This window comes from Salmo trutta, chromosome 3, assembly GCF_901001165.1.
Source record: "Salmo trutta chromosome 3, fSalTru1.1, whole genome shotgun sequence".
Classification (NCBI taxonomy): domain Eukaryota; kingdom Metazoa; phylum Chordata; class Actinopteri; order Salmoniformes; family Salmonidae; genus Salmo; species Salmo trutta.
In genome coordinates this window covers 58713858-58734647 of record NC_042959.1, presented here as the reverse complement: position 1 = coordinate 58734647, position 20790 = coordinate 58713858, and the positions used below count along the sequence as shown (strand labels likewise).

At 44.2% G+C, this 20790-nt stretch overlaps 1 protein-coding gene across 3 annotated transcripts in view; it reads right to left on the bottom strand.

The window, feature by feature from the left end:
* The window catches only part of LOC115181010 (oxidation resistance protein 1), a 162417-nt gene that overhangs the window by 123852 nt on the left and 17775 nt on the right, over window positions 1-20790 (bottom strand). For all 3 annotated transcript variants that reach the window (XM_029743157.1, XM_029743143.1, XM_029743148.1), the window contains exon 2: window positions 15405-15492. In XM_029743157.1, the coding sequence (XP_029599017.1) occupies window positions 15405-15421 (17 nt within the window). In that variant the 5' untranslated portion in view covers window positions 15422-15492. The remainder of the gene's footprint in view (window positions 1-15404; window positions 15493-20790) is intronic.

Sequence of the window (20790 nt, the reverse complement as noted above, 5' to 3'; positions counted from 1 at the left end):
GTGCATTTAAAACTATCCTTTTGTGAGGCGCAGCCAGGAACTAGGTCTGTACGTTGGCGAGATAAACCAGAATTGGAGGATCCTCCGTCATCATTTAAATCTCAAATTCAGGATCATTTTGGCTTCACAGTCGATTACAACGGCGATGGACAGAGAGTTGTGGATAAAACGTTAGTATTATGTCGCCACTGCTCAACGAGAATATGCAGTGACAAGAGCTTGTTGTTGTGGTTGTCATAGAGCCCCCGTTTGTGGCAAAACAAATTAGGAGATGATCTAATCAGTGGACGATGGGATTAAAATGACGTGATTAAAAGTTTAACGAGAAGGATATGCTAAAACTGAAAGAGCCAACAGGTAGGCTGCTACTATCTGAGGTGTTGTTATTTGTAACTGGTCAGTACAAAGCGCATGCAGCCTAGCTAGTTTAGCTAGGTTAGATAAATAACTTCTCTTCGTTTGATGCAGTCAAGACAGGTACTACGTAATCATGTTGGATGATACATAACCTAGCTATGACAAGCTAGAAGTTAATTGGGCGAGTCGGCTTGGTATGGTGGGTTGCTGACTCTCCCTCCCTCCTACTTGCTCCCGTGTCACTCGTTCACAGTACACACACCGCAAAGTCCCTCCTCCGCCTGCTAGAGCGGCACCTCTCTTTCCCTTGACGCTTTATCAGCTCAGGTTAATAAAGTAGTTTACACATTGACATTTCTGCTGCTTCTAGTTGTCCTCAGGTCCGTTGGGAACGAGTCTCTATATTAAAACATGTATTTATGCGTAACGGGTCTGGTAGAAAAGCCCCAGTTCCATTTCGGAACAGGTCCACATTTTTTGACCCTTGAAGACCTCTACTTTAGAGGCCCAACATAACAATCCATGTCACAACAGACAACGCCAGGGACATTGTGAATGTGGTCACAAAAACTAGACTTTGGCCACAAATCGGGTGCTTTTTAGTTTAGAAGTGCACTACATAGGAAATAGGGTGGCATTTGGAACTTAGCCGAGGAGAACCCATCCAATCACTTCAGCTTTGCCAAGCCACTTTCTTCACTTTCTGCTAGTGTTCTGGGGGTGAGAACAGAGAGAGCTCCCAGCTCTGTGTAAGAATCAGTGTTGATGTACTACGATGGCTTGCCGTCGCTACGCTAGCCTTCCACTAAACCCAACCATCTCAGTGGCTGAGATGAGGGGTGGGGGGGGGGTGTGCAACTCAATATTAGGAAGGTGTTCGTACACTCAGTGTATATACACTTTATATACAAAGGTATGTAGACACTGCTTCAAATGAGTGGATTCAGTTATTTCTGCCACACCCATTGCAGGTGTAGAAAATCGAGCACAGAGCCATGCAATCTCCATAGACTGACATTGGCAGTAGAATGGCCTTAATGGAGACCTCCAGTGACTTTCAACGTGGCACAGTCATAGGATGCCACCTTTCCAACATGTCAGTTTGTCAACTGTAGGTGCTGTTATTGTGATGTGAGCAACAACGGCTCAGCCGTGAAGTGGTAGACCACACAAGCTCACAAGACAGGACCAGCGAGTGCTGAAGTGCATAAAAATTGTCTGTCCTCGTTTGCAACACTCACTACCGAGTGAGTTCCAAACTGCCTCTAGAAGCAATGTCAGCACTGTTCGTAGGGAGCTTCATGAAATGGGTTTCCATGGCCGAGCAGTTGCACACAAGCCTAAGATCACCATGAGCAATGCCAAGCGTCGGCTAGAGTGGTGTGAAGCTCACTGCGATTGGACTCTGGAGCAGTGGAAACGCGTTCTCTGGAGTGATGAATCACGCTTCACCATCTGGCAGTCTGACGGACGATTCTGGGTTTGGCAGATGCCAGGAGAACACTACCTGCTCAAAGGCATAGTGTCAACTGTAAAGTTTGGTGGAGGAGGAATAATGGTCTAGGGCTGTTTTTCATGGTGCGGGCTAGGCCCCTTAGTTCCAGTGAAGGGAAATCTTAACGCTACAATGACATTCTAGACAATTCTGTGCTTCCAACTTTGTGGCAACAGTTTGGGGAAGGCCCTTTCCTGTTTCAGCATGACAATGCCCCCATGCACAAAGCGAGGTCCATACAGAAATGGTTTGTCGAGATCGGTGTGGAAGAACTTGACTGGCCCGCACAGAGCCCTGATCCCAACCCCATCAAACACCTTTGGGATGAATTGGAACGCCGACTGAGAGCCAGGCCTAATCGCCCAACATCAGTGCCGGACCTCACTAATGCTCTTGTGGCTGAATGTAAGCAAGTCCCCGCAGCAATGTTTCAACATCTAGTGGAAAGCCTCCCCAGAAGAGTGGAGGCTGTTAGGGGATACCAAAGGGGGGACCAACTCCATATTAATGCTCATGATTTTGGAATGAGATGTTCGACAAGCAGGTGTCCACATACTTTTGGTAATCCAGTGTATTTAGACATACTACATAGCTGAATCCACTCATTTGAAGGGGTGTCCACATGCTTTTCTATCTATAGTGTATTTCAACACCAGTCATTGTTATTGCCCATACAGTGATGTGACGTAAACTGTATTGTTTACTATATGAGAGCTTAGCGTCTCGAGACACCATGTGTAGAGGCTTTTCATCATCGTAAAATATTACCTTCAGAAATCCTTCACAACGCCATCTGGCTCATACATAAATCAAAACTATATGCACAGAATGCACCAGGTGTACCTATCACTCCTAGATAGAGCTCCCTGGTGATTCTCTGTGTTTTATAGCCTTTTATTAGAAGGTTCTGAGCGTTCCATCTCCTCCCATAGATCACACAGGTCACACCCCCAGTAAGGTCAGATCCCCAGTTAGAAAAACATCCACTTTGGGCAACGTGGTAGATGAAAAAAGATTCCTATTTAAATGGATCCTGTCAGATGAGCTCAGCCAACATCAGTCAAAAGCAGCTGGCGGAGAGCAGGGAGCAACATTACATTGGATCATTTCCATTTTGTACTATTTCCCACCATTGCAAAATGTCACAGCAGTCAGCAAATTGAAAAAAGATAGCCAGCCATTCATGCGTTTCCCTTCCCACATCCGAATCGTATAACTGTTTGAAGACGCTTGTTTGGGCCCACAGTTTTCTAATCTGTCCTTATATAAGATATTAAATGATTTAATCCGGGGGGATGAAAGTGAAAGTGCAGACAAAGAGAGAGAGAGATGGAGAAAGAGAGAGAAAAAGAGAGAGACAGCGAGAGAAAGAGAGTGAAAGACAGAGAGAGAGACTTGCAGTAGCTATAGCAGATCTTTGAAGAGCCATATTTCTCCCCGGTATTCTTCACACTACCAATTACCATGCTTAACAAACATCCTGCCACCCACCTCGCCCGGAGGTGTTCTGTCTCTCTCAATTCAATTCTATTCAGACGGCTTTATTGGCATGGGAAACCTATGTTTATATTGCCAAAGCAAGTGAAACCGATAATAAACAAAAGTGAAATAATGAATAAAAACAGTAAAACAGTAAAGATTACACTAACAAGTTTCAAAATAATAGACACATTTCAAACATCATATTATGGCTATGTACAGTGTGATAATGATGTGTAAATAGTTATAGTACAAAAGGGAAAATAAATAAACTGAAATATGGGTTGTATTTACAATGGTGTTTGTTCTTCACGGGTTGCCCTTTTCTTGTGGCAACAGGCCACAAATCTTGCTGCTGTGATGGCACACTGTGGTATTTCACCCAATAGATATGGGCATTTATCAAAATTGGATTTGTTTTGGAAATCTTCGTGGGTCTGTGTAATCTGAGGGAAATATGCGTCTCTAATATGGTCATACATTTGGCAGGAGGTTAGGAAAGGCAGCTCAGTTTACACCTTATTTTGTGGGCAGTGTGCACATAGCCTGCTTTCTCTTGAGAGCCAGGTCTGCCTACGGCAGCCTTTCTCAATAGCATGCCTATGCTCACTGAATCTGTACATAGTCAAAATGTTCCTTAATTGTGGGTCAGTCACAGTGGTCAGATATTCTGCCACTGTGTACTCTCTGTTGAGGCCCAAATAGCATTCCAGTTTGCTCAGTTTTTTGGTAAATTCTTTCCAACGTGTCAAGTAATTATCTTTTTGTTATCTCATGATTTCTCTATCTCTCTCTGCTCTCTCTTTCCCTCTCTCTCCCTATCTTTATTCTCTACTCTCTCTGCTCTGCTCTCTCTCTCCCTCTCTTTCTCTCCCTCTCTTTATTCTCTACTCTCTCTGCCCTCTATTCTGTTGCTACTGATGTCACAATCTGTATTAACAGAAACCATCCCATATTACTGTAACAAAGAGATAAAGAGAACATATGAAAGAGAAACATATTGCTCATTTAAAAAATAGACAGTACACATAACACTAGAAGACCAAAGCTTTGAGAATTGGACTTCTAATTTGTTTATGAAAGGTCATTTACTACAGTAGCTCATGTAATAGAAAAATATCTGTTTTCCTGTTTCTGACGGCAGCGTTTAGTTTGCCCTCTGGCCGGCATTGAGAGCTGCTGGTGTTTCATGTGAGTAATGAAATCACACGTTTATTTGACTCTACCTAGGTGTTCACCCCGGGATGCACGGGCCCCGAGGGACCGGCTGCTACGGTGCTTTCACCCAACGAGGAGGAGGAGGGAGGACGAGAGGGGAGGAGGCAGGGGTGGTACTAGCTGAAAGTACCATGAGTTGCCTGGCATCATGCCACAACAATATGCCAACATGTCCAAGGTGGAGGTGCTAAGGGCTTGGAGGGGGACAAGGTTTTCCCTCGGTTTAACCAGGGCATATTCACAATCAAACCCCCCAAGGGCCACTTCTTTCTTCCCCTGAGATGTGTGGAATTTAGTCAAAACATGCTACCATTGTCATGCCATATCATGTACAGCAGACGAATATGTTAAATAGTGTGAAAAGAAAGTAATAGGCAAATGTGAGCAAATGCAACTTAGGTTAGAATAGGTAACACAGAGCAAAGCTCTCTAAATAAATGAAGCCTGCTACAGTATATAGCTTATCTAGCATAGCTCATTGACTTTTCAACAGCAGTCAATAAAGTAGAATGGAGCACTTTAAGTAGTAATGAACCATTGGTTTCTTCAAAGTGGAAGGCCAACAGTTCTGTAGGCAGTTTTTGGTATTCACTTCACTATATGTGTATCCTAGCTGCAAGCTAAGGCACTAATCCCATTGACATGCAGTCAGCAAATTCATTACATATTTAATTGAATAGATTAACAGAATTTAAAAGCAGGGGGAAAAGCGGAGGCAAAATATTGTTAAGTGAGATTAGAATTGATCAGTTAAAAGCCTGGGAGTGATGGAAAACAGGTCTGACAAATAGAATGGAACATAGAACTGTAGAGCCTCCAGCCCAGCTCAATATGCCTTAGCTAGCCCTTTTGTTCCACCTCCCACACATGCAGTGACCTCACCTGGTTTAAATGGTGTCTCTAGAGACAAAATCTCTCTCATCGTCACTCAATGCCTAGGTTTACCTCCACTGTATTCACATCCTACCATACCCTTGTCTGTACATTATGCCTTGAATCTATTCTACCGCGCCCAGAAACCTGCTATTTTTACTCTCTGTTCCGAACGCACTAGACGGCCAGTTCTTATAGCCTTTAGCTGTACCCTTATCCTACTCCTCTGTTCCTCTGGTGATGTAGAGGTTCATCCAGGACCTGCAGTGCCTAGCTCCACTCCCATGCACCAGGCTCTCTTATTTGTTGACTTCTGTAACCATAAAAGCCTTGGTTTCATACATGTTAACATCAGAAGCCTCCTCCCTAAGTTTGTTTTATTCACTGCTTTAGCACACTCTGCCAACCCGGATGTCCTAGCCATGTCTGAATCCTGGTTTAGGAAGGCCACCAAAAATCCTGAAATTTCCATCCCTAACTATAACATTTTCCGACAAGATAGAACTACCAAAGGGGGCGGAGTTGCAATCTACTGCAGAGATATCCTGCAGAGTTCTGTCATACTATCTAGGTCTGTGCCCAAACAATTCGAGCTTCTACTTCTAAAAATCCACCTTTCCAGAAACAAGTCTCTCACCATTGCCGCTTGTTATAGACCCACTACAGCCCCCTGCTGTGCCCTGGACACCATATGTGAATTGATTGCCCCCCATCTATCTTCAGAGCTCGTACTGCTAGGTGACGTAAACTGGGATATGCTTGACACCACGGCCGTCCTACAATCTAAGCTAGATGCCCTCAATTTCACACAAATTATCAATGAACCTACCAGGTACAACCCCAAATCCGTAAACTTGGGCACCCTCACAGATATCATCCTGACCAACTTGCCCTCTAAATACACCTCTGCTGTCTTCAACCAGGATCTCAGGGATCACTGCCTCATTGTCTGCGTCCGTAATGGGTCTGCGGTCAAACAACCACCCCTCATCACTGTGAAACACTCCCTAAAACACTTCAGCAAGCAGGCCTTTCTAATCGACCTGGCCCGGGTATCCTGGAAGGATATTGGCCTCATTCCGTCAGTAGAGGATGCTTGATTATTCTTTAAAAGTGCTTTCCTAACCATCTTAAATAATTTATTTAAATTGTATTTTATCTTTATTTAACTAGGCAAGTCAGTTAAGAACATATTCTTATTGTTCAGGGGCAGAACAACGTATTTTATTTATAATTTATTTTACCTTGTCAGCTTGGGGATTCAATCTTGCAACCTTTCGGTTACAAGTCCAACGCTCTAACCACTAGGCTACTTGCCACCCCATTCCAAACATTTTTGAACCAGGAACAGATATGGTTCACTCCAGACCTGACTGCCCTTGACCAGCACAAAAATATCCGGTGGCATACTGCATTAGCATCGAATAGCCCCCGCGATATGCAACTTTTCAGGGAGGTTAGGAACCAATATACACTGGCAGTTAGGAAGGCAAAGGCTAGCTTTTTCAAACAGAAATTTGCATCCTGTAGCACAAACTCCAAAAAGTTCTGGGACACTGTAAAGTCCATGGAGAATAAGAGCACCTCCTCCCAGCTGTCCACTGCACTGAGGCTAGGAAACACTGTCACCACCGATAAATCCACGATAATTGAGATTTTCAAGAAGCATTTTTCTATGGCTGGCCATGCTTTCCACCTGGCTACTCCTACCCCGGTCAACAGCCCTGCACCCCCTACAGCAACTTGCCCAAGCCAACCCCATTTCGCCTTCACCCAAATCCAGATAGCTGATGTTCTGAAAGATTTGCAAAATCTGGACCCCTACAACTCAGCTGGGCTAGATAATCTGGACCCTCCCTTTCTAAAATTATCCGCCGCAATTGTTGCAACCCCTATTACTAGCCTGTTCAACCCCTCTTTCGTATCGTCTGAGATCCCCAAAGATTGGAAAGATGCCGTGGTCATCCCACTCTTCAAAGGGGGAGACACGCTAGACCCAAACCTATATCTATCCTACCCTGCCTTTCTAAGGTCTTCGAAAGCCAAGTTAACAAACAGATCACCGACCATTTCGAATCCCACCGTACCTCCGCTATGCAATCTGGTTTCCGAGCCACGCTCAAGGTCCTAAACAATATCATAACCGCCATCGATAAAAGACAATACTGTGCAGCCGTATTCATCGACCTGGCCAAGGCTTTCGACTCTGTCAATCACCACATTCTTATCGGCAGACTCAACAGCCTTGGCTTCTTAAATGACTGCCTCATCTGGTTCACCAACTACTTCCCAGACAGAGTTCAGTGTGTCAAATCGGAGGGTGTCAAATCGGAGGGCCTGTTGTCCGGACCTCTGGCAGTCTCTATTGGGGTGCCACAGGGTTCAATTCTCGGGCCGACTCTCTTCTCTGTATGTCGCTCTTGCTGCTGGTGATTCTCTGATCCACCTCTACGTAGACGACACCATTCTGTATACTGGCCCCTCTTTGGACACTGTGTTAACTAACCTCCAGACGAGCTCAATGCCATACAACTCTCCTTCCGTGGCCTCCAACTGCTCTTAAATGCAAGTAAAACTAAATGCATGCTCTTCAACCGATCATACAGTCAATAATAAAACAGAAAAAGTCTAGATACAGTGTGTGCAAATGAGGTACGATAAGGGAGGTAGGCAATAAATAGGCCATAGTGGCGAAATAATTACAATATAGCAATTAAACACTGGAGTGATAGATGTGCAGAAGATGAATGTGCAAGTAGAGATACTGGGGTGCAAAGGAGCAAAATAAATAACAGTATGGGGATGAGGTAGTTGGATGGGCTATTTACAGATGGGCTATGTACAGGTGAAGTGATCTGTGAGCTCCTCTGACAGCTGGTGCTTAAAATTAGTGAGGGAGATATGAGTCTCCAGCTTCAGTGATTTTTGCAGTTTGTTCCAGTCATTGGCAGCAGAGAACTGGAAAGAAAGGCGGCCAAAGGAGGAATTGGCTTTGGGGGTGACCAGTGAAATATACCTGCTGGAGCGCGTGCTACGGGTGGGTGCTGCTATGGTGACCAGTAAGCTGAGATAAGGTGGGGCTTTACCTAGCAAAGACTTATAGTCTACCAGTGGTAGACAACATGTGAGACACAGCAAGGGCCAGTCAGTCCTTGTAGATAGTCTACAGTGGTAGATAGACAACATGCTAGACAACAATGTTCCATTAATAGCCTGACAGATCAATGGAACACTTGAGTCAGTCCACACCTGCTGCTTCTGCTGTCCATCAATAAGCAGTAAGACCCACAACACATTACAGTATCCGATAGTACTTTTCCATAGCACTTTCAGAGGAATTGATCTTGGGTTTTAGCCGACAAAGATACACTGCATATCAGTGACGATGGAGAATGCGAGTGTGACATAATGCACTTACCTGAATAGTTTTCTCTAGTTCATATTAATTATGGGGGGGGGGGGGGGGTCAACACGGTCAAATATCGGGATATTATTTTTGACGATGGTTGGCAAATCATTTTGACACTATCGCAATATTATTTTTGCACTAGTTGGCTGTACCTGCACCAAAACTCCAGTAATTTTCCTTCATAGCTTGTTCTCCATCTTCTTTTTAAATAGGGAGCCCATAATATCGTATCGTGATGTCCCTGACAATTACCAGCCCTAGTTCATATGGCATATTATTTTACTGTTAGTCTATCCTTATATCCTAGTCTTGTGCATAGTGAGAAGGACAGACTGCAACCACACATCATCTTTGCCCTCCTCAGGTTCTGAATTCTAAAATGGAATCTACAGCCCCAGAGATGATGTGTCCCATGACAAACGATTCTGACACCTAACAGGTCCCTTTCCTCTCAGAGTAAAACCCTTCCCTCATCACATTCCCTCAGAGTTAGCGGTCCTCAGGCAGTACTAGTGCTGCTGTCACTCCCCATGTTAGCTAACACTACTGTAGTCACTCCTTATGAGCTGCTTTGCTGCTGCCGCTGTTGCCAGGCTCAGGCACCACAAGAAGATGGCTCAAATTAACAAATACAAACACTCCCTAACATAAATAATCTCTGAATGACGAGGCTGGCTGACCTGCATCTCAATGATTTCATGTCTTTCATGTACAAACTACATGTACTTTGTTATCCAGAATCTCAAGGTCAGTGAGGACGCCTGGACCAGGCGTCAGAGCAATCGGAGAAATCGGAGCTACCGCGGTGGTCTCTTCATCCAGCAGGCCTTAGCAGGGAGTTAAACATCCCCTCTGGTGGTCCCAGGGGACCGTTCTCCTGTCCCCTACCTCTGCATAAATAACTAATTAAGTGCAAGGGGTTTTCGTGCGTGTTTGTGAGTGTGTGTATGTGTGTGTTTGCATTCATGTGTGGGTGGGTGGGGGGGATGTCAATGTTGTATCCGTTATTCTGTTTATTATATACCCTTTTTGATGGATTCTTTAAATAGAAGTTTTGGTGATGTGACACATCCTAACTAGACGTTTTGATGATGTGACACATCCTAACTAGAAGTTTTGGTGATGTGACACATCCTAACTAGAAGTTTTGATGATGTGACACATCTTAACTATACGTTTTGATGATGTGACACATCCTAACTAGAAGTTTTGGTGATGTGACACATCCTAACTAGAAGTTTTGATGATGTGACACATCCTAACTAGAAGTTTTGATGATGTGACACATCCTAACTAGAATTTTTGATAATGTGACACATCCTAACTAGAATTTTTGATAATGTGACACATCCTAACTAGAATTTTTGATAATGTGACACATCTTAACTATACGTTTTGATAATGTGACACATCCTAACTAGAATTTCTGATGATGTGACACATCCTAACTAGACGTTTTGATGATGTGACACATCTTAACTAGAAGTTTTAATAATGTGACACATCCTAACTAGAATTTTTGATAATGTGACACATCCTAACTAGAATTTTTGATAATGTGACACATCCTAACTAGAATTTTTTATAATGTGACACATCCTAACTAGACGTTTTGATGATGTGACACATCCTAACTAGAATTTTTGATAATGTGACACATCCTAACTAGAATTTTTGATAATGTGACACATCCTAACTAGAATTTCTGATGATGTGACACATCCTAACTAGACGTTTTGATGATGTGACACATCTTAACTAGAAGTTTTAATAATGTGACACATCCTAACTAGAATCTTTGATAATGTGACACATCCTAACTAGAATTTTTGATAATGTGACACATCCTAACTAGAATTTCTGATGATGTGACACATCCTAACTAGACGTTTTGATGATGTGACACATCTTAACTAGAAGTTTTAATAATGTGACACATCTTAACTAGAAGTTTTGATGATGTGACACATCTTAACTAGAAGTTTTGATGATGTGACACATCCTAACTAGACGTTTTGATGATGTGACACATCCTAACTAGAATTTCTGATGATGTGACACACCTTAACTAGACGTTTTGATGATGTGACACATCCTAACTAGAAGTTTTGATGATGTGACACATCCTAACTAGACGTTTTGATGATGTGACACATCAAGTAGGCCAATTTTCTTAATTGGCTGACGTATGTAGTCTGTAATGTCACGGCGAACAACGTTGTCAAGGTCAAATAGAACATGTTAAATCATGTTCATTATCGAAGAAAGGGAATAAAGGACTACATTACTCTGTGAGTCATTGTTGTGAATGTTGTGAGACCAAATCAGGTACATCGATTCAGGAAGATGTTTTCCTCTATGCTGAATATCCATGGAACATCCCACCTGTAAAGGTGTCATTTATTCACACTCAGCGCCAGTCAGTAAGTCAGTCCATACAAAAGCATCAAACATATTTCAACAGACCCCTAGTCTTGGTCCATCTGTGTGTCACGTCCTGGCCAGTATAAGGGTTAATTGTTATTGTAGTTTGGTCAGGACGTGGCAGAGGGTATTTGTTTTATGTGGTTCAGGGTGGTGTGTTAGTTAGGAGGGCGTTTGATTTATTATTTCAGGGTTTTGAGTTGTGGTCTATGTTTATGTATTTCTATGTGTAGTCTAGTGAGTGTGTTTCTATGTTGGGTTAATTGGGGTGGACTTCCAATTGAAGGCAGCTGTTTGGTGTTGCCTTTGATTGGAAGTCCTATATTAGTTGGGTGTGTTTGTCTGTGCATTTGTGGGAGATTGTTCTGTGTTTAGCCTTGTGCCTTACCAGACTGTTTTTGTTGATCGTTTGTTCTTTGTTATTTTGGTGTTCATTTTGTATTTATTAAAAAGCAAGATGAGCATACACATACCTGCTGCGTTTTGGTCCTCCTTCACCGACGACAACCGTGACACTGTGTCTGGGTCCATCCACAACTAATGAGTCCCACTCATATTGTTGTAGTAATTGCATTACAGCCCACACTGGAAGCAATTATAGCTCCAAGCTTGACAGCTTGACTCAGCATCACCAAGACCTCTCAACAAACAGACAGCAACAGAGCATCACCAAGACCTCTCAACAAACAGACAGCAACAGAGCATCACCAAGACCTCTCAACAAACAGACAGCAACAGAGCATCACCAAGACCTCACAACAAACAGACAGCAACAGAGCATTACCAAGATCTTTCAACAAACAGACAGCAACAGAGCATTACCAAGATCTCTCAACAAACAGACAGCAACAGAGCATTACCAAGATCTCTCAACAAACAGACAGCAACAGAGCATTACCAAGACCTCACAACAAACAGACAGCAACAGAGCATTACCAAGACCTCTCAACAAACAGACAGCAATAGAGCCGTCAACCAACAGGACATACAGGGCAGACAGCCTCCTTCTGCTCCTGCTCCAAGGGTGTGTCCTAAATGGCACCCTATTGTCATGCCTGCTCCCGCTCTCCCTCTTTGGCCCTTGAGGGTGCCAGACTGCCTATCATTACGCACACCTGTCCCGTTCGTTACGCGCACCAGCGCCTCATTAGACCCACCTGAACTCTATCATTATTTGATTGCCTTTCCTTTATCTGTCTGTTTCTTACGTTATTCCCTGTGTCAGCACTGACGTCGTTACTTTGTCCCCTGTCCAGACGCTGTTCCTGTCCTCTTTTATGGCCGTAGTTTATTAAATGTTCTCCCTGTACCTGCTTCCTGTCCCCAGCGTCAATCCTTACATATATAGCGCACTACTTTCGAACAATTCTCTGGTCAAAAGTAGTGCACTATATAGGAAATAGGGTGCCATTTGGGATGAAGCCCATGACAGTAAACAGCTGTGAGGTAACAAATCAGAGGCCACGAATGACCCAAAACTGGAATTAGACAACCTCTTCCAGCCCCAGGAGGGATATAATGAGGATTTGGGGAGATTTGATGTCGTATCGGAGCTGAGTTGTGTATTGTTGTGTCAACATCGTCTCAGGACCATTTTGGGAACGGCAGCATGATGGCTGCATAATGAGCTGAGGAGTGACGGTGACACTGGGGTTGGGTCCACTCGATTCTCCTCTCCTCATCGTCCGTTCGTCTCAGACTATTTTGGCATGTAAACACTGGCAAGCCTCATTAGAGGAGCATATCCCCAGACAGAATACAGATAGAAATGACATCAACCTCAGAGAGAATTATAGGGACCTCTCTTTGTTCGCCCCGTTCCAGATTTATAGCTATAGCTTCGTTAGCGGAGGACTTTCGGGGCAAATTTTTAATGAGTTGCATGCAAAACTGTAATTCAGCTCTCCGCTTCATAAATGTTCCCTTGGAATAAAAGATTCAATTTAACGGTGCTCAAGTTACCTTTTAATGAGAATGTATAAACACAACCGATTAAGCTGTGACTGGATTCTGAGGCTCTGGGCCCATCTAGGCCCATCTATAACAGTAAAACAGTCTTTCTAGTATTGGAGGGAAGTTATAGTTAATGTAATCAAAGACAGACAGGGCTAATGTGTTTTAGATTTATCATCCTCACCTCTATTCCAGACTTCATTCCAATAAAATGCAAGGTAGCCTAAAGTACTATGTCAGACGTGAGACTGATTAAAGTTTATTTACAGACTTTTAATGAAAGTCTCTGTGTGTATGCAGATAGACACTTCAGTGACTGTGTGTTTGTGTGTTTGTGTGTGTGTGTGTGTGTGTGTGTGTGTGTGTGTGTGTGTGTGTGTGTGTGTGTGTATGTGTGTGTGTGTGTGTGTGTGTGTGTGTGTGTGTGTGTGTGTGTGTGTGTGTGTGTGTGTGTGTGGCGGGGAAAGGGTGGGGGGGGCAAGGATGGAAAACCAATATAAAAAAAATCCACAGTTACAGCTCAGGCTTTTAGACAGATAAACAGATTTCCACAGTCGTCTTTTGGGTCGTTCAGCAGTTTAGCAGAAGAAATACGCTTTGTCTCATATTCATCAAAATGGGAATGAGTTTGAGAATCTGTGAATTTTCAAGATGGGCTGCTATAAAATATTCATTTTCAGCACATCCATGTCATCTGTTCTGTTGATCCAGTCCCCCTGAAGACAGTGAGGTATCTTAGTTTACCATACGTTACTCAACCTGCTCATGATTATATGCATTTCATATGCATGACTAGAATCACAACAACCTCTCTTCCCCACGCGTATTGGCACCATGTATGTTATGCTGTCTATAAATCCTAATAAACCGTATTGAATCTTAATTTTAGCACAGCGTTTGTCTCAGGGCGGGACAAAGAGGAACAAAACCCATTCATACGCCACTCAGCCAAATCACAACCACCACAAGAACAACAGAAACAACAACAAACAAACAATACAATTAAAACATTTTAACGTTGGTATGAAATAGGTTCAAGGTGCTTAAAAATAACGTATTGTCACAAATACAGTAAGGTTCCACCCGAGGCTGGCTCATACTCACACACATTCTGCTTTATGTAACAACAGGAAGCAGAAAAGGTCATTTTCATACATTATGTAATTCAGGAAAAATGCCATGTGAGATGATTATAAAAACATCATAAATCTTGTAATTCTTCTAATCTTCTATAAAAATAATGAAGGTAATTTTCAGGATGGTACCTCTCACATGTTGTGAGGAAAATGGGTATCATTTCGCCCCACCAGATCAAAACAGTCGGGAGCTTAACATTTCAGTTTATTTCAGTTAATAAGGTACTTATCTTAAAAGCCCTTTATTAGCAAGTTGATGTTCTAGAAGCTTTCAACACAGTACAAAATAGTTTTCCCACCATGCATTTGACATGATGTGGGGATAATTTAGACAAAGCTCTTAGAAACCGTTTGAGGCAGAGAACTCCCATTGGTTTTCTTTGAACACTGATGTTAGGCAAGGTGCCTTTGACCATTATTTAATATATTTTTGTGAACTAGCTGTAACTTCCTGTTAGAACATGCTCTGTTATGTGATTAGTCAAGGTAGGCAGTTTGTTTGATTTTATTCTGGGATGAGTGTTTTTATACTTCTGAAAGTATGAGGGAGGAGTTCTAGTGTTGAATATTAATTATATTTCAGGATGTAATCCACAGACAATTAATTATCTATTTTGCAATTCTAATGTCTGGCTTCATTTCATTACAGATGATGTCTGATTGTGTGTGTGTGTGTGTGTGTGAGTGTGTGAGTGTGTGAGTGTGTGAGTGTGTGTGTGTGTGTGTGTGTGTGTGTGTGTGTGTGTGTGTGTGTGTGTGTGTGTGTCCATGTCTTATGGAAACAATAACATTATATTTCAAGAAGAATAACTAATATAGAAACAAATATAACTAAATTAGGCAACTTCAAAGTGCCATTATTTGTGATTAAACAGAGGCAAAATAACATTTGTGTTGACCTTAACTCAAAAGTCACCTCTCTCTCTCTAGTCAAATTCAGCTCCAAAACATGAGCAAAAATACAAAAACAGCTGACATGAAATGTCAGTTTGTATCAGACAAAGCCCCCCCCCCCCCACAATAGCACAAAAATAGATCAAATCTGTGACGTCATTCTGACCTTTTGGTGCTAAACATGTTGGCGATGTCTTGTTGCTGCTGTTCAGAGGGTTGTTCTAGGTGAGAGGGTGAGCCTTCAGACTGTAGACCTGAGAGGGGGAGAGAGGAGGGGAAAGAGATATACAGAGAGAGAGAGAGAGAGAGGACACAAACACAGTGAGATTTTCAGCATGCCAGTGTCACCCAGGAGCTGTTACCTGCCCTGTCACCCAGCCCCAATTACCTGCCCTCAAACTGATAGGGGAAGACTGACTAGGTAGCTAGAGGAGGGGCACAGTGCACAAAACACAGCTATGGTTTATAAAACAACATTGTTATACAGGACATGCAGTATACCATGCCAGCTGGTTCAGGCCAACTTCAACAGGTGACTCTGCATTTACTATGCCTCGTCTGAACGGGTAAATGAATGAGGAATACAAAGTGGTGCACACAGATACAGTATCCATACATATTCTGCTGCTCCTGTGTGTTCCTCCCCTCCAGTATAATGTCTGGGACTTTAGCCTCCTGCCCTGTCATGCTCTGTAAAGGTTACCACAGTGGAGGAAACGATTCAATAATTAATGCAGACAGATCCATGTGGGGCTCACTTCTCAACCTCTCCTCTGTAATAAGAAGAGTGGGGGAGGAGGAGAGTAGAAGGAAGGGGACTGAGGCTGCCTGACTGAATGACTGACTGGTCCACTCAGCTCAGTTTAGCTCTAGGGTAGCGGGTTGATTTGGAATTCAGCCCAAGTGAAACTGCCACTCTTCAGCACCAAAGGATGATGTGAAACCTGTGTGGTTAGAGTAGCTTTACATTTATAGTCGGATGCAGAAAGAATGAACCTCTCACACACATGCACAATCATTCAAACTCTACTCAATAATGTACTGTAATATGTGCATTATGAATAAGAGCTAATGTAAATCGTTAAGAACCAATACTTTTATAAAGCAGGGTTTCCCAAACCCGGTCCTGGGGCCCCCCCTAGGGGGGGGCAGGACCAAGTTTGGGAAACCCTGGTGTAAAATACTATTACATAGGATGATATAAATTCAGCTCCGAGGATTAAGGATTATTCAGCTAAAACCCCCAGGCATTATCTCTGACCACAGAGAGACCAAACAACTAGGTTAAAGGTCACATCCATCAGGCATCAGACTGATTTTATCGGCTATTATTAGGTTACGACATGGTCACCGCATGTTGATGATGATCATGAGGACTTTATTGTATTTGTTAGGAAATTATTGTTGCGTCATACAGCATCCAACATTGGTTCAGGAAGACCTGTTTGGTGGAAACACGAAAATCTCTTCATGGGGAAATTCTAATTGGATTTTATTTATGAAAATAAACCTTACAAAGATCATGTTAAATATTGGACCCAATATATAGACAATTGCTTTATGATCTGGACAGGCTACGAAATTAAATTAAACAAATTTCTTCCTTTTCCTTCACTATGAAAAAGAACATTAACTCTATACATTTCTTAGATGTGCTTGTTACAAAGAAGGGACAATCTCTAAGTAAGTAAGAAAAGTTTACAGAAAACCTACAGATAAACTACTATACTGACAGCTGATAGTCATTACCATCTCCCCCTAAAATGAGGTTTACCAGTAAGCCAACTTCACGGCCAGCGTCGCATCTGTGACACAGAGGTAGAATATGACAGACAATCAAATTCTCTCCTTGAGCGTTTCCGCTTCAGAGGAAACCCCAATACATGGCTTGATAAAGCTCAAAAACAAGTTAAAAGCTTGAACAGAAGCCAGTTACTTAATAAAACCCACCAAAAACAGAAGGAACAGTTCTCTGTAAACTACACTGAACAAAAATATAAACGCAACATGTAAAGTGTTGGTCCCATGTTTCATGAGCTGAAATAAAAGATCTCAGAAATGTTTCATACACAGAAAAAGCTTATTTCTCTCAAATTATGTGCACAAATTTGTATACATCCCTATTTCTGAGCATTTCTCCTTTGCCCAGATAATCCATTCACCTGACAGGTGTGGCATATCAAGAAACTGATTAAACGGCATGATCATTACATAGGTGCCCCTTGTGCTGGGGACAATAAAAGGCCACTCTAAAATGTGCAGTTTTGACACACAACAAAATGCCACAGATGTCTCAAGTTCTGAGGGAGAGTGTTATTGGCATGCTGACTGCACGAATGTCCAACAGAGCTGTTGCCAGAGAATTTTATGTTATTTTCTCTACCAAAAGCCACCTCCAAAGTTGTTTCAGAGAATTTGGCATTACGTCCAACCGACCTCACAACCGCAGACCATGTGTATGGTGTCATGTCAGCGAGCAGTTTGCTGATGTCACCGTTGTGAACAGAGTGCCCCATGGTGGCAGTCGGGTTATGGTATGGGCAGGCATTTTTATTAATTTTTTTATTTTATTTCACCTTTAACCAGGTAGGCTAGTTGAGAACAAGTTCTCTTTTTCAACTGCGACCTGGCCAAGATAAAGCATAGCAATTCGACACATACAACAACACAGAGTTACACATGGAATAAACAAAACATACAGTCAATAATACAGTACAAAAAAAGAAAACAAAAAGTCTATATACAGTGAGTGCAAATGAGGTAAGATAAGGAAGTTAAGGTAATAAATAGGCCATGGTGGCGAAGTAATTACAAAATAGCAATTAAACACAGGGATGGTAGATGTGCGCATCCGGATCCCTCTATGCCATTCATAGTAGAGGTGGACGCGTCCGAGGCTGGGGTAGGATCTGTGCTACCACAACGCTCGGGCACGTCACCGAAGCTTTGCCCCTGCGCATTCTTCTCTAAGAAGTTGAGTCCGGCGGAGCGTAACTATGATGTGGGGGACAGGGAGTTGCTGGCTGTGGTAAGAGCCCTGAAGGTGTGGAGACATTGGCTTGAGGGGGCGCGTCACCCTTTTCTCATCTGGACAGACCACCGTAACCTGGAGTACATCCGGGCGGCGAGGAGACAGAACCCTCGTCAAGCCAGGTGGGCGATGTTCTTTGCGAGATTTCAGTTCACAATCTCGTACATCCCAGGTTCCCGGAACACTAAGGCCGACGCACTATCTCGTCTCCATGACACCGAGGAACGGTCCACCGATCCCACCCCCATACTTCCAGCCTCCTGCCTGGTGGCACCGGCGGTCTGGGTGGGAGGTGGATGCGGATATCGAGCGGGCGTTACGGGCGGAACCTACTCCTCCTCAGTGTCCCGTGGGTCGTACGTACGTCCCGCTCGGTGTCCGCGATCGGTTGATTCGGTAGGCGCACACGCTACCCTCCTCGGGTCACCCAGGGATTGAGCGTACGGTGCGTGGTCTTAGTGGGAAATACTGGTGGCCCACCTTGGGGAAGGACGTGAGGCGCTATGTCTCCTCTTGTTCGGTGTGCGCCCAGAGTAAGGCTCCTAGGCACTTCCCTAGAGGGAAATTACAGCCCCTCAGTCCCCAGTTCACGTCCCGGGTGTGGCGTGCATTTATGGAGTGACTGGGGGTCTCGGTCAGTTTGACCTCATGGTTCCACCCCGAAAGTAATGGGCAGGTAGAGAGGATAAACCAGGATGTGGGCAGGTGTCTGCGGTCCTACTGCCGGGACCGGCCAGGGGAGTGGGCGAGGTTCGTGCCGTGAGCCGAGTTAGCTCAGAACTCTCTTCGCCACTCCTCGACCAACCTGTCACCTTTCCAATGTGTGTTGGGTTATCAGCCGGTCCTGGGGCCCTGGCATCAGAGCCAGACGGAGGCCCCTGCGGTGGAGGGCTGGGTCCAGCGCTCGAGGGAGACCTGGAACACTGTCCAGGAGTCACTGGAACGGGCCAGGGGACAACAAAAAAAGAGTGCGGACCGTCGCCGCAGTGAGGCCCCAGTGTTTGCCCCAGGGGAGAGAGTCTGGCTCTCAACCCGGAACCTGCCCCTCCGCCTGCCCTGCCGGAAACTGGGTCCGCGGTTTGTAGGGCCATTTAAAGTCCTGAGGAGAATAAACGAGGTGTGTTACAGGTTATAACTTCCTTCTTATTATCGTATTAACCCCTCGTGTCATGTGTCTCTCCTCAGGCCGGTGGTAGCTGGTCCGCTGCAGGACGATGAGGTGCTGGAGGTCCCTCCGCCCCCCCTGGACATCGAGGGGCCCCCGGCATATACAGTCCGGTCCATCTTGGACTCCAGGCGCTGGGTGAGGGGTCTGCAGTACCTCGTGGACTGGGAGGGGTACGGCCCAGAGGAGAGGTGCTGGGTACCGGTGGGGGACATATTGGACCCAACGCTAATCAGGGAGTTCCACATCTTCCATCCGGATCTCCCTGCGCCTCGCCCTCCGGGGCGTCCTCGAGGCAGGCGTCGGCGCACTGCAGGAGCCGCGCGTTGGGGGGGGGGTACTGTCACGACACCTACGGAAGGTGGCGCCCCTCCTCCCCGGGTGGCGCTCGGTGGTCGTCGTCGCCGACCTACTAGTTGCCACCGATCCTCTGTTTCACATTCTGTTAGTTAGGTCTAGGTTAGGTACGCACCTGTTTTGTATTAGTTGTTAGTGGGGGGGGGGGGGGGGTATTTAGGCTAGCTAGGTAGGTTTGTGTTTTGTGCGGGATTGTTTTTGTCAGGGCTCATGTTTGGAAGTGAGGGTCTGTGTTTTTCCTCTGCCAGTGTTTTACGCTGAGTTTATATTGGGCTGCGTCCCTGCGTTATGTTTGGAGAGGGTGGTGCGTTTTATTAATACGCCATGCCCGACCGTGCTTGTATTTTTTACGTGTGGATATATTAAAGAAGTATTCACGGAATCATCTGTCTCCTGCTTCCTTGAGCCACAGCTTGTGACAGTGCTCTAGGGCAAGATGGATGTAATTTGTATTTGTGGTCCTGGCAACTGGACCTTTTTTGGAACACTATTATTTTTTCTTACTGAGATTTACTGTCAGGGACCAAGTCTGACAGAATCTGTGCAGAAGATCTAGATGCTTCTGTAAGCCCTCCTTGGTTGGTAACAGAAGTTCTCTCTCTCTCTTTCTCTCTCTCTCTCTCCTTCTTTCGTTTACATTTCTCTCTCCCTCTAATTCATCTCTAAGACCCAAGTTCTGGCACACATAAGTGAGCACGCACTCACACACTAATAGAGGTCACATTAGCTTGGCAGGAAACACAAGGTGATTATGGAAATTCAGTCAATTACTGCAGACAGAGTAAACACCCTTTCCATCATTTTTGACTCCTATATATATGTTTTCTTAATAGTTGTACTGTAGATGTATGAAGGCCGTTATTTTCCCAGGGCATCTTGTTTCCCTCTCCTGTGTGTGTGTGTGTGTGTGTGTGTGTGTGTGTGTGTGTGTGTGTGTGTGTGTGTGTGTGTGTGCATCAACAACTGGATGTCAGAATAATTCAGAGTCGGCAAAAACGC